This window comes from Erpetoichthys calabaricus, chromosome 8 (assembly GCF_900747795.2).
Source record: "Erpetoichthys calabaricus chromosome 8, fErpCal1.3, whole genome shotgun sequence".
Lineage (NCBI taxonomy): Eukaryota > Metazoa > Chordata > Cladistia > Polypteriformes > Polypteridae > Erpetoichthys > Erpetoichthys calabaricus.
In genome coordinates, this window is record NC_041401.2 from 41,056,750 (window position 1) to 41,072,304 (window position 15,555).

The following is a 15,555-nucleotide window of genomic DNA, read 5'->3' on the forward strand; positions in this document are numbered from 1 at the left end:
ACACAGCTGTCCACCCTACGTGAGGCGATCCTCAGCCGATTCTCGTCCATCTTATTGGCATTAGTGAGGAAGAGACTGGGAAGAGCCGGTCTGTATGGGTTAGCATGTAGCCTAGCACGTAGGCCGCTCCTTCTGACCCGTTTTTGTTCACGGTGTCTCCTCCGCCTTCAAGGCCACAGAGGGGGGGATGGTAAAAGCCTCAGTAGTCCGCCGTACCTCTGGTGGAATAAAGTCTAACCTTGGGGATGCGTGGAGCTCGAACCGCTTCCCTGTATTATTGAAATCAGCCCTTCCATAATGGATTAACGCTTCGAGTGGTTTAACTAACAGTAAAAACTTAACTAAAAATAAAACAAAGCCGAGAGCCACCGAGACGCTGCGTCTGTCCACACCACCGTACTAGTTATGTAATGTCTCATACACAAACTCTGTCAGGGCAGTCCTGTAATCAAAGCACTTTGCTTCTGTCTACTTTATGGTGTGTTTCTTTTAAACCAAAATGCAATATTATTCAGATTTCACCCAAAAGTAAGAACAGTATTTTAATACACTGCTTTTCATTTCTATGAGCATTTTACAGAGACTAAAAAAGTGGAGAACAGACACCAATACATGCTTAGCTTAGAGCCAAAAAACAGTAATAACAAGTGACTCACTACCAAAGATCAGCAATGAGCTTCCTGAGTTGTGCAGCTTCTCCTCCTAAAGGAAGTCATCAGACTTCTAAAAACAGAGGGTGTATTTTTCTCTCTTCAGATAATCTAAAAAAGGAAGTCTAAAACTGTTTATACTTTGTGTGTCTTTTGGATTAAAGTTTTTAATCTTAAATTTCACTGAATAGCATGGCAAGGTGACCTAACGCCATGTGCTCCAAAGTTTGGTAATATTTTTATTTTCATATGGTGTATACATAAATATTATTGATTATTTCCAACATTATACGTCACCTGTAATTGAAAGCTTAGTTATTTTAGGGTCTTAATGAACCAGAGATTGATAAAGTCATGTACTTTAATATTACAAAATCTCACGTTAATAAAGGCAACATAAAAATGATTCACAGGCTTATAGCATCTACAGTAGAAATATTCTATCTGTGGCCTCCAGACCAACATGAGACTACAAGCTATAGCATATGATTTGACTGTTAAAGAAGTCCAGAGAATAAGAGCAATTTAAGAAATATTTTTGGTATTCATTGTAAATAAGGAACTGCTTTAAATAGATGGTAGTAAACATGTCTATCTATGTCTGTTTACTGACTTTGCTGTAAAACTAAGCATTATGGAATACAAATGCTAATTTTAGTAATGTGTTGGTGTTCTGCCCCGTGGCTTGTGCTGATGTTGATTTTGGCCTTTCAGTCTTAACATTTGGACACCAATGATTTATGGAAATATGTCTTAACTAACTATCATCAAAGGCCTCAATTCATCCCTTTAAAAAAAGAAAATTCAATTGGATAGCCACAGAAGATGGAGTCACCATCACAGAGCACATTCTCCAATATCTGTCCTGGTAGCAAGAATTAACCCTGGTTGGTATGCCAGCCATCAAAAGGCACACATGCATATCACCCCCTCCACTGATCCATTTGCAGAACCTTGGAATGTTAGTCCATTGCAAGGCATACCCATGCAAATGCCAGATACATTAAAGGCACATGATGTGTAGTGCTCAATTACTAAAGAGAAGACAAGTTCCTTCAGAAACTTTACTGCACCTTTTTCTTCCTTACAGGAGTAAATCTTTTTTGATTTGAAAAACTTTAAACCCGGAAAGTATTTCTACCCACTATTTTTAACCAGTTATATTTAAATAAAGTCAGATTACACATTCCACTGACCTGCACCATTTATAACTACTTTGAATATTGCCCTCTATGATGCCAGCTTGTCTAGACTGTGGCTGTAGAAATTAAATGAATGGACATAGAATGGTGGTGTTCAAAAAGTTTTTTGTTCTTTGAAAGATGTTTCCTTTTGCTCTGTAAACTCCTAAAGCTTTTTTTGTAATTTTTAAAAAATCTTTTCAAGTCTAATTAAAAATGAAAGCCAAAAATTGTTTGCTTCTTTTTCTCAGCCACAGCTATATTTAATCTTAACCACTATTTTACTTAGAAAGATGACAATTAAAAAAAACAACATGGCTTTATGTCTGTGTTTAATGATTTATTTTAGTAATTGTTTTAATTGTTTGGTCATTTAAACTTATAACTGAATATCCATACACTTGCCATCAAATTATTAATAATGATACCATTATAATATATAGTCAGTGTGAAAATATGCTTTTAAACTTTTAAAATGCATACCTATAAATAGATATGATAAAACATTCAGGATTTTCTTGGTCACTTGAGTTGTTAATTAACATCTGTTTGCCAACTTCAAGACAATATAACATCTGGAACTGTCATATGGATGATTATAAAATTAAACATTTTAAATCAGTTGTTCACAACTTTCAACACTCCTTAATTAGTAATTGAGCTATGAGACATTTTTGTCCCATAGCCTAGCAAATGTAGAAAGCAAATACTGCTTAAATAAAGCCTTACTTAACTTGCTTCCTTAAACTAAATACCCACCAAAATGTTGTAGTAGTCCTATGTGAATTTATAACCATGGCATCCATGACACCATAAGTGCATACTTGCATAGGTAGCTTAACTCTGTGTGCAGTGCACCTTGATCATGCCATGTGTGCCAGACCACCAAAAAAAAAAGGAAACCAAACACAATTCAAAATAAGCACAGAAAATGCTAGAGAAAAATAGGGATGCTCAGATGACATTTTTTTCGGGCCAATGCGTTAAGCTTGGTATTTTTACAAGTAAAATACAGACAACATATTTGTTTTACTTGTTCATTTTTTATGAACAAAATTAAGTTTGGCTGGCTTATTGTTTGGTGACTGTAAAAAATTTTAAAATATATAATATTCCTGAAAAATGTACTTTTAAATTAATGTAGAGAATTTTTTCTCAGTAATATATATATTATAAAAGAAAATAAAGCACTTGTCATAATTATGAGCCTATATTCTAAGGAAATGTTTGTGAAATGTTTATCAAGAAGATACAAGGCCAACATGCTCAACATGTTTACACATAAAATAGACAAATTTGGCCTTTAAGCTAGCAAGCCTATTGTTTAGTAAACAGCAAGGGCAAATTCTTCTTTATCTGTTCTTTTTCTAATTAAAAGTGTGAGCCGCTGTACTAAACATGAACTTCATCACTGCCTACACTCGGACAACAAACCTCTGTTTTAATTAAAGAACTAAATGAAAAGGTCTGAACATATTAAATCAACTGCTCCTTTCATTTGTGCCAAAGATGCGCCACCCTTTTCTTCCCCTCAGTTCAACGATACATACATTTGCCATTCATCTTCATGCACAAGATGACACAGATCCCTTCTTCTTAGTTTATTCCTTCACATTCTTTAGTGTAAAAGAAAATATTCCAGTCTTTTTCCTCTCATAAAGTTCCTGGCTGCTCACCGTTTATAGGAAGTTCCGGATGCAGCAACACGAACACTTACTTGGGTACCATAATACTCCAAGTAAAGGAGCACTACAAATAAGTAATCTTAAAGCTTGGAAAATCGTCTAATTTAGATCATCTGCTGGTTGATCAGAGCATCCCACGAAACAACAAAATCCAAAAAAATTATAGCGATTATCAGCTCATTCATATTAGTAAAGACTTTATTACCACTACCTAAGTCATGTGTAATTTACATTTTTCCTGGTGTCTGTGTATTTCCATGTGAAGGAAAAATTCAGACTTGGAGGACAGTAAGATACACTTCATTGACCCACTATAAGTAATGTTTACACAGAAAATGTACAAATAGATGGTTTTATGGATGGTTTTAAGCAATGTACATCTGCTCTGTTATTGTAACAATTTAGCTACATTTGATAGAAAAGTTTGTTCTTTTAGCATTTTTTTTTCTCCATTGTTTCTTTTTTTCTTGCTTTCAATACAGCTGATTTCTAAACCCACCTATTTGAATCCATTTTTTCAAAAGCTTGTCTGTAAATACACATTTGGGTAGAAATTAAGATTTCCAGCTATTATCCCGTTTAAAGTTTATGGTTTGTTGTGAAAATGGCTTCGGTTTCTTTTACAGCTAACTGAAAATTTAAATATGTTCATAAACAATTAATAAACTTAACAGTTAATTTCTGTGCTTCTAAAACCTAAATAGTAAGCTTAACTTGACTTAATTTACTTTTTATTACATTGCCTTTTATGTGTACTATCACAATTAGAAGCATTAAAACATGAATGACTGAAAAAAAACTAAAACAAATATGTGTGTTTTATATTTATATACTTTTTAAAGTCTGAATTGCAATCGGATTATTAGGTGGTTAAATACCAGGTAATACTTGTGGTTGGTCTGGCAGTTGGCAAACATCCGCCATGTCCTCTCAGGGGTGAGATGCACCTCATTGATATGTGATACAGTTTCTGCCAAATAATACAAAGAGTACATGACACATGTTTCGCCCTTATTGAGGCTCGTCAGGTGTATGCACTTTTGCATCCCCTACCTTGTAGTACCCATTCTCTACCCAGTTTGGAAAAATGTGTTTATAAAAAAGCTGAATATAAAGCAGCCTTTCACTGAAAAATCAAAATGGCCCATCTTATTTTTTAGAATAGCATTTGTAAATTCTTGCCAGAGTCTAAAGAAGCTTTGCGCTGTTCCTTGTGTAAAAAATTTGAGCATTTCTAATTTTAAGCAAAATAAGGCATCCTCTTCCCAGCAAGTTAATGGTGGGTTAAATAGTGGATTGTTTTGATAGAGTAAGAAAAGACGACAAGCAAGTAGTACAGTACAAGATGTCATGAATGAAGAAACTTTCATGCATCCAGAAAAATGTAACATTGTTTAATTGCAGTTGCAGTTAATTGCAGTTGTTGGGGACCTGTCTAAAGCATTTAATGATGACCTGTCTAAAGCAAAGTTTAATACACAATTAAAATCTTGTGCCATCCTAAGGTTATAAGAACTTGTGAATTAATGAGGAATTAAGTTATTTTTTATCCATATATGAAAACACTTTTTTTTTCTTCTCTAAGTAGCCCCCAACAGTGTGGGTGTGTGTGAATTGGTCGTATAATGAACTGACTCTCTGTCCGGGACTGGTACCCTACTTGTACCCAGTGCACTGCATTAAATAAGTTTGAGAAGATTGTCTTGCTTTAATGTGTCATTTTCTTTTAGATATTTCATAATAATTTTATATTTTATTGTGTCTGTATAATATTTGTTTATTCTAATACTATTTAAGAATAAACTAAAGCTATGGTCTCATTTTTAAATCAGTTGCCAACATGGTTAATGCGTGTGCACACATACACACACAAGCTACTTTTAGCAAAGCAGCATGAGCTTGTAAAATATACACTTCTGTACTGACATTTTCAGCATGACTAAGGGTCATCGTGGTCCAGTTTAAATATGCTTACAAATTGGAAAGTTATTCAGAGAGGCTCAATAGTCAAAAAGCAAAGGAAGTCTTAGTACCATGTGAAAAGAAGACTAGACTATTCAGAGCTGAAAGATCATCAAGGATAAAATAAATGAACATAGTAAGCTGGAAACGGGGAGAAATAAAGTGCAAAAGAAAGCTCTTCCTGCTGCACAGTCTCACTTAATTTCTGTTTTCAGATATTTTACATTTTCTTTATCAATCCACACTTGAGCAGAACTGTCTTTAATTACCTTTCCAACAAGTTCAAAAGGCAACTCTTGCATTCTCATCAAATATAGTGACAGTGTTAAAGATCGGGTGGCAGAGTTACATTTGCAAAAGGAAACTAAGATTTATCTTACAGCATCTGCCATCTCTGCTTATCCTACATGAATCTATAAAGACAAATCACATTTTTTTTCCAGCCTGAAAAGCTCTCTATATCTGATGTCAGTCATTCCATAGTTAGGCTCGTTTAGATGAAACATTTAAATTAAGAATTTGGCCCGATCTTCTCAACTGTAGCTTTGTAGGGCTGTGTTAAATTTCTCAAAAAGATTCTGCACAGTAGACATGTATTACATATGTGTTTCAGTTAATTCTTACAAAGCACTCTTCAGTATACAAGTCAGGGGCAATGTACAATTTAGTTAAATTACAAAATAACATGAAGCAACATATAAAAAACATAATACTAAATACAAGCCACTGTGCAAAATACACATAGACATAAGCAGTTATATACTGTAACTAATTTAGGGTATGCCAGTGCCACTGAGCCCCCAAACCACTGACACAATACGCCCAACACAATCTTGGGTTCAAATGAAGGATTTTTGTTTATCACCAGCCTTTCCATGTTAACACCGGTGTTAAATACGCAATCACAATGTTCTTCTACTCCTGGTGAGTGTCGTTTACTGCCTCCCAACTCTGACTCCCCAAGGAGATGTGGCAGGCTTCTTTTAAACTGGACCCGGGAATGCCCCCAGTTTTGTGGCTGTCATCCGGAGCACTTCCAGGTAATATGGAAACCAGGGCAGTCTTCCCCGACAGTGCCATGTTGCGGTACCCAAGGACCCTGACAGGGCTGCTCTTTTCTACACTCCAACTCCTGTTCAACTCTGTGAGAATCCTAACTGGGACCAGCCTGGAGGGACACTGACACATGTCTTCCATGCTGTCTTTCCATTATGGCCTCTCAGCTGGGTAATGGATCACTCTCCATTCCAGTCGGGATGCCAGTCCATTTGCCTTGGCACCTACAATACATAGACTTTTTAAATTATGTTGGGCTCTTAGAGAGGAAAAAATAAAAATATAGTAAGTTAATACCAACTGGTAAATTGAACAAATTGTAATGTTATTTTTTCTAATTGTATCTGCTGTTGGTCATATTTCATTCAGGCTTTGCACAATGCACTACAGTACAGTTACAGATTAGTAACTCTTGCTAAATACAATTAGATTCTAACATTGGTTCGTTACTGATAAAAATACTAATACACTTAGATCCCATTCAAATTCCAGGAGGAATAGCCTCCTCAAAAATCATTCAGTGACACCAAGTGCTACTCCAGGACCCTGAGAAGTGAAACTGCATTGAAATGTTCAGTAGATTCAGTCATAGCTTCACATCCAAAAGGAAAAAAGGTTTATTTTATTTATTGTTTACAGTTCAGTATCCATCCATCCATCCATTTTCCAACCCGCTGAATCCGAACACAGGGTCACGGGGTTCTGCTGGAGCCAATCCCAGCCAACACAGGGCACAAGGCAGGGAACCAATGCCGGGCAGGGTGCCAACCCACCGCAGGACACACACAAACACACCCACACACCAAGCACACGCTAGGGCCAATTTAGAATCACCAATCCACCTAACCTGCATGTCTTTGGACTGTGGGAGGAAACCGGAGCGCCCGGAGGAAACCCACGCAGACACGGGGAGAACATGCAAACTCCACGCAGGGTGGACCCGGGAAGCGAACCCGGGTCTCCTAACTGCGAGGCAGCAGCGCTACCACTGCGCCACCGTGCCGCCCCAGTTCAGTATGGAGTGGGATTTTCTTTTGAGCAAGTTACTTATTTACCATGCAAAGGGATGTGAAAACATCGTCAGGAATGACTTTTCTCACATTGTCCATGAAAGACATGAGTCTGTCTGTCACATTGTCTTTCCCTAGCAACAAAGTATAATCTTGCATGGTATAATACCTGGTATTTATGTGTTACTTACATCAGCAGGTATCCAAAATTTAATTCCCAATGGGGTTAGTTTGAGTTTTACAGTACTTTAACAACTGCTTAATAAGTTTCTTTCTGTCCTGCATGTGCCACTTTGCATGTTCTCCCTTCCCTACATCAAATTCATGCTGGCTGTGTACTTCATGTTCCATGGTGTGTGAAAATCGTTGCAATGCTATTTCAAGTGAGTTTGTACTCTTATTTTAGGTAGGTTGGAAAAAAAAAAGTGCAGACAGTTTAAAAATATATTTTTTTTCTTCTTCATCACACATAATGGTGTGTGTGAGTGATTATGAAGTGTGACTTTTTTACCTTGCTTATTTCATAGTTGTCTACCTTCAGGTGGCAACAATTCATGTCTGAGAAACCATTTTCAGTAATATCGATGACAGAGATAGGAATATGCAAATGCAGTCAAGTGCAATCTGGAGGAAAGAGATGGCGATTCACACCTCGGTGCCAGTGTTGAATGGTATTTCTTATGATGATAATAGATGGGTCTTTTGTGTGAAAAACAAAGAAAATACATCATCAGTCATGCTTTAGAATAGAATTTCAACCTTGCAATGGTATGACATTTGAAGCAAAGCAATTTAGGAAAAGTCGAGGAAGGACAAGAGCATGACATGCACACTGATAAAATAATTAAAGATTTAAAAATACAATGCCAATTGGCAACAGCCATAATGGTTCAGTAATTATTTTATCAGTCTGCTTTTCTTGGTGCCCCTTTGAGTTTTTCACGAGCATCACAGTCAGTTTTTTGCTGATCGCATCTCAGACTCAATCACTTATAAAAGGTTTTACTATTGTGAGATATGAGGCATGTGTGTGTTGACAATTATTCCAGCATTTCTCTGACTTCTGTTTTGTGAAAGTGTGTTTTCTCTCTGTAACTAAACTGGCTCTAGAAAGCAACAACGGGGCCCCATATATGACATAATTATATCTTGGGGTGACATGGTGGAATATTGGCTAGCAATTCTATCTTTCAGCTCACAATTATTGCTAACAATAATTGGCCCAACATAGTTAGCAGATGCTTCCTGAGCCATCAGGGACAGTTTTAAAAACCGTTTCACCACTTCAATCCACTCAAAACTAGTTTAATTTCCCCTTCCCCATTGACTTCAGTCAATTCAGGAATTTTAAGAAGACCTGCTTCTTGTGATTGCAGTGTGTGTGTGTGTGTGCGCTCCCTTGTTTATAGATAATTAAATTATTTCTGTAATATTTGGTGGGTGGGAAACTCAGCTGAGCTGTTTATTTACAACTTTGTATACTGTATATAAGAGAATCTTATAATCAGTTCTTAAATTAACTGTAAAGTCAATAATGTGATTTAATTGATCATACTCCTTCATTTTTTCATTGTATGCTATTAATTGTAGAGGATTATCATGCTGATAATTGTAGAGTAATTTGAACCACTTTACCGTAAAGCATTTATGAATCTCTGTGAATTGCACTGGCCTTTATGTTTGATGTGTAATCATTTTCACGTACCTCAGTAATGTATTCATATTCCTGTTTTCACTTCATTATGAATTAAAATTATAAAAATGTAAAGTTGTGTATATAGGAAATGAATCTGTTGTATATGTTCTGGTTACATGAAGGAATAACTGAATAATTGCTCACTTGCCTAACGTATTATATGAGGAAAGACAGAAGTAATTTAATTTATTCAGCTTAAACCAATAATTTGAGGATGACATTTCAGACATTTAAAAAAAAATATATGATCAGAATAAACTGGGTGGATACAAGCTGTACCTTTTAAAATCCATTTTTCAACAAGAACATGTGAAACATCTACAAAATAAATATTGCATAAATGTTACAAAATATTTCTTCACTTAGAGTACAGTAGGCATGTAGAACAAGTTATTTAGCAGTGTAGTTCAAAGTCGTACTTCAGAGACCTTGAAATCTCAACATTAGCTTGGACAAAGAACAGTTTATAAGCAAGGTTGGTCTAAATGACCAGTTCTTTAGAAAATGTTGTGATATGTTCATTTAAGTGTGTGGATAACATCACCATTATTGCATGGTGGATGGTGAAAATGTGTGAAGTGTTATTGTTCAGTACTGCACACATTTTTTATTTTTGTTTGTTATAAAAAAAAGCCTTTACTTATATTTTCCAGGTGTTAACAGAGATGAATAAGTTACAACATCTGTTCAATTTATTTTTTTTCATTTTAGGGAATCCTCTACAATCACTTTGAAATGGGAAAAAATTCAGATCCAAGTAAAGAAGATAATTTGCAATTTAAAAATGCCTTTGCTGTTCACCCTGTGTTGGATCCTGTACAAATGTACAAATTACATAAGCGCTTTACTGAAATTGAATTGCAGAAGACTTACGATGAGATTGAAAAACTTCAGGTAGGTAGTCTTCAAACATTTATTCAATCAGCTTTATGGTGTACAACTGGTTAGACAAGCTCAGGCTCAGTGAAGACTTTTAAACTAATCCTAAAGTCACGTCATACTATTTGGATTTAAATTCTGGTCTTGTTTGCATCAACTGTCTTGTGAAACGTCATATAGTAATGGTGTATTACATACAGTAAATTAGGTGGCACACACATTGTTGGTTCTTTTTTGTGGGAAAGCATTAATTTTTTTTACATTCGTTAAGTTGTGTAACTGCTGCCATTTTCATTAATAACTTCTGTGTAAATAGCTTTTTTATTGTTTAAATGCATTCTGAATTATTTTTATTAAAAATGGAAATGCTATAGAAAAAGATTAGGTTGTAAAAGTGGAGCATTAACCAAAATATCCTTATTTTATGTTATTATAAAGCTTTTTACCATGATAGAGTTTAGCTAATATGTTCCTTAAATTGCTGGTATTGCTTAAAGATAAGATAAGAAGTGTTCCACTTTTTCTGTACAAAGAGAAGACATTTATTATACACATGGTGGTGTGTGTACGCACAGACATTGTCTTTTCAAACCCAGTTTTCTATATTAATTTGGGAAGAATATTCCAGTAGTACTGCGCACAAAGTAGTCAAAGTAACCACACCTCTCATACTCACTCCATTCTAGCTAACCTGATGTGCATATTTTCACAGCTTGGGTGGGTCGCTGTAATGCTCAGAGAAATGCACAAATCCCACAGACATAAGTGGGTCAGAGATTTTTAACCTTTACATTGTCTTCAAATAATGACTCAATCTTGTACGTTCAAATTCTTTCCACACTTTTTTTTTTAACTTTGTTTATTAAGAATTTCAAAAACAAATTACATTACTTTTCTACATAGTCACCTTTCTTTGCGATGCAATTTTCCTAGCGTCATACCAACTTTTTAATGCCCAATTACTACTCCTTCCACCTTCACTGTTTCCAATGAAAATATAAAAGTGCAGAAACTTTTTGACCTTCCCTCATACCTTCCATGTCTTTTTTGATCAGATTCTGACACCACTTTTTAGGTAACCTGGAATTAAGATCTTTTACACCAAACCTATTTTATATTGATTGGCCATTGTAATCTGTAGTGTGGCAATCCTAAATTTTAGAACAAATAACATCTGGATGTTCTTATACCTATAAAATATGGTGGATCAAAAAAGTGCTCAAAATGTGCAGTAGCAGTGTAAAAATATGACATTTGGAAACTTTTTTTTTTTTTGTGTAAGGTTAGGTCACTTTACACATTTCTGAGCTGAAAAGATGAGATTTAGGATGTTTTTATGGGTTGTGAACAAATACACTAACCTAACTAGTAGAATAATACATATAGTCAATGGTGAGACTAAACTGACCTGAAAGACATGATAAAGTAAGACAAAAACAGAAGCTGTCCACAATATTGAATGTTCATAATTAATTGTTTGCGACTTTTCCTGAATTTCCCCCAATTAATAAAGTTTAATCCTGAACAGATGTAATTTAGGATGTTTTACTGATTTCAAACCTAAAACTGGGTTAAAGGTGACTCAAACATGTTGTAAGGTTGAATTCAGTTTTCAGGAGCTAAGAAACATCAGCAGCTTTGTCACAATTCTGTCCTTTTATATTTTATAACAGAACACCCCAAAAGCTGAGTGAATGAAGATCTCAGGAGTTTAATACCTTAATAGATTATTCTCTGATTTTCATGTTTATTTTTAAAGAAGATTATCTTTGACCCTGAAAAGTTAGATTAGAAAGGGACAAAAAAAGAGGAGTGTTTGAAGAGGTTGATTTTTTTCTACACTACAATTCTGCATCTTCATTATATACATCATTAAATATTCTAATGACAGTAAGACAGACTCTTCATTTTAAATGCTAACCAAAGGCTCTTTTCCAGCACTTATAACTGTCTACAGAAGATGTTCTCTGTAGTTTTCTTATAAACACGTTTCATTTGAAATTGAACACATTATTCCTCTGATCTATGGTGACAATACATTTTTGAGTTACACATGTCCTAGAATGACTTTTCCATCATTTTTGTTATTTTTTGTTACAGGTGGAAATTAAGAACATCAGTGAGCTTGCCATTGATGGAAACAGAAGTGCCCATTGGCCAATTGGTATTAATCCACCTTTCCAGCCAAAGAACCGTTTTGAAGTTCTTAGATGGGACTATTTTACTGAAGACTTAGTCTATACCTGCACAGATGGATCTCCAAAATGTGAGCTTCAGGGAATTGACAAAGCAGATGTGGCAGACATTATTGAAACAGCAATGGGAGAGCTTAACAAAAAATACAAGCCCATACTGCATCTTAAAAAGCAGCAGCTCTTAAATGGCTACAGGCGCTTTGATCCAACACGTGGCATGGAGTATACTTTGGATCTTTTAATTGAGGTGGTTAACCAGAAAGGGAGGAGCCGTTCCATTACAAAGCGAGTTCATCTCATGCGACCTTTAAGTAATGTAGAGATTATTCCTATGCCGTATGTCACAGAAGCAACAAGGGTTCATATTGTGCTTCCAATGACTGTACACGATCGAGATAATGTTAACCAGTTTTTAGAAATATATGCAGCCAATTTTTTTGAAACCAGCGAAAATGCTGTTCTGTCTTTCTTATTTATATATGATTCTTTTGAAGCCCAACAAGTCAATCAGAATGATATATTTGCAAACATTAAAGCTAAAATTTCTTCTTACGAGCACAAGTACCCTGCAACGAAAATACCCTGGATAAGTGTCAAAACTGAAGCACCATCACAGATTAAAATCATGGACATAATCTCAAAGAAACATCCCGTTGACACTTTGTTTTTCATAGCTAACGTCAATACAAATATAAATTCAGAGTTCCTCAATCGCTGCAGAATGAACACTATTAACAACTGGCAGGTCTTCTTCCCAATCCATTTTCAAGACTACAACCCTGACATTGCTTACCATAACCAACAGCGCCCCGTAACTATTGACCTGGTGAAGGATGCCGGTCACTTTGACCGCAATGTTTTTGATGAAGCTTGTTTTTATAATGCTGATTACATGGCAGCAAGAACAAAAATGTCTTCAGATGTGCAAGAGAATGAAGAGATCTTGGAGATTCTGGATATTTATGAAATGTTTATCAAATATGCCACTCTTCACGTGTTTCGAGCAGTTGAACCTGCTTTACACTTGAAATACCAACAGAAAGTGTGCAATCCGAGACTAAGTGAAGATATTTACCACAGATGTGTTCAAAGTAATTTGGAGAGCCTTGGATCCCGGTCTCACCTTGCAATGCTGTTATTTGATCAAGAGCAGGGGAACAGTACTTGACCAAACTGAATAGTAGAGCTGGCGTTTTCAATAATGAATCATAGGGTGTTTTTAAAGTTTTTTTTTTTGTTTTGTTTTGTTATGTTTTTTTTCACATCATTGAGTAAAGTTTACACTACAGAGCACCTGGACAGGGCTGCTTTATCCATTTTATCACTATCTCTATTCTTCTTTAAATGAAGTAGATTCTGGATTTTTTTCTTTATATATATATATATATATATATATATAATAAAAAATATAAGATTTCAGTCCAAATTGCTGGCTTCAATATTAATGACTGTAAATTGAATATTTAAAGATAGAAAGCTGATTTCCTGGTTTTTCTACATTTTGCAGTGTCTTTTACCCTGTGGTTCTGCAAGTTTACAACTGCAGATTAGCTTGAAACACCTCTCTGTTGTCTTCAGTCATTCCATTTTGGTTTAACATAAAGGCATTCCAGCGACTTTCATTTATCATCCTAAACTGAAATTTTTCTTTTTCTTTAAGATGTGTAAAGAAATACTGAACTATTTTTATACTATTTGTGTATTATAAGTAAATTGAAAATTTTAACCAAGGCTGCTTTATATCAGGCTTTAAAGAATCCATACTGGCACTGACCTGATAATCTTAGACTCATTGGAGGTTTCAGTATAGTGCAATATGAGATTATTAATGTTTAAGCAGGAATGTGTTTAATGTGTCCTGCTGGCTTTTCATAGTTAAATCCACTCCAGGATGCCAAAACTGGACTAAGAGTTAACCAGCAGGCAGAGTATGCTCATACCAAAGTATGTTAAATGAGAAATACTGGAATGTATGAATGTACAGTAGCATTCTGTTTAGTTAACATGTGAGACATGCACTGCTGTTCCATTGTTTCACTTTGTAAATCAAAAACTCTTTGTTCATGTTCAAATAGTGTAACACTTTTTTCTTAGAAATATATTTTTGTAAGAATTATTTGCTATTGGGAGACATAGTCATTAAAAAGGATGGTTAAATAAACATTTTAAAGGTAAGCATTAAGCAAAATTTTATAGCTTACATGTATATAGGGGAACAAATAATGACCATAAGCCCTGTGAAATTTGACTTTTATTTTTTTGTTTAGCAAGTCTGTAAATGAAAGCAATTCTTAATGACTTGTTCACATTAGTTCTGTACTTATTGTCTCTCTCGGGCTTTGTGCTGTTTTGTTTTATTAATTAGCTAAAACTGACCGTGTGCAATAATTACAAGCTTAATGGCAAACATTGCTGTTGAGCCAGATAAGGAGTTAGCATTGTGTTGACTTGTTATATTTCTAGAAACACTTCCATATTATAACAGAGATAATATTAGGAATTCTGGCACAATATTACTTGTACTGCCGACTTTTTCAACATACAGTGGCATTTGCTTTAGCTTTAATTTACATTTTTGGAGTAATGTGTGTCTTATTATATTTATGTAGTGAAGGAAAGAAATGTGACCACAAAGTTGGAAAAGAGATAAACAGTGCAATATTTGAAAATGATTACATACGTACAATATGCTGTATTCACAGGCCTACCTGTCAGTTATTTCCAGTTCATGATCACTTTCACAGACTAAAGTTTAAACATATTTGCACTGTCATGTACATGTTTCTCCCTTTTCACATCACATTAATCATATACAGTATGTTAACTTTTTTTTATTCCAAAGTTCATTTTTAATTAAAATTTACTTATATTTCATTGACCCTTTTTGTAAGCATGAATGTGCGTGTGTGTGTGTATATATATATATATATATATATAATATATGTATGTCATTTTTACAGATGGCTTGTTGGTTAGGTGGCAAGGCAGCACAATGGTTAGTGTTGCTGCCTCCCATTTCTAGGGACCTGGGTTTGATTCCCTGCTAGGTCAGTCATGGTGCAGCTTGCATGTTTTCCCAGCTTCATTGTGGGATTTTTTCTAGAGAGTCCAGTTAGTTTGCTGGGTTACTCTAGTTGGTTCTCCCCAAGTTTGTTTTTCTGTGGGGACTACCAAATGACATGAATGAAAGGTTAACCAGTGGCCCTGAGCTAAGCCGATATCACATTATGTGACTTCTTGT

At 35.1% G+C, this 15,555-nt stretch overlaps 1 protein-coding gene across 1 annotated transcript in view; it reads left to right on the forward strand.

Moving 5' to 3' along the window:
• The window catches only part of chpfa (chondroitin polymerizing factor a), a 99,510-nt gene extending 84,266 nt beyond the window's left edge, over positions 1–15,244 (forward strand). The window contains exons 3-4 of the mRNA XM_028806480.2: positions 9,952–10,134; positions 12,220–15,244. Of these exons, the coding sequence (XP_028662313.2) occupies positions 9,952–10,134; positions 12,220–13,482 (1,446 nt within the window). The 3' untranslated portion in view covers positions 13,483–15,244. The remainder of the gene's footprint in view (positions 1–9,951; positions 10,135–12,219) is intronic.
• Positions 15,245–15,555: the final 311 nt, after the last annotated feature.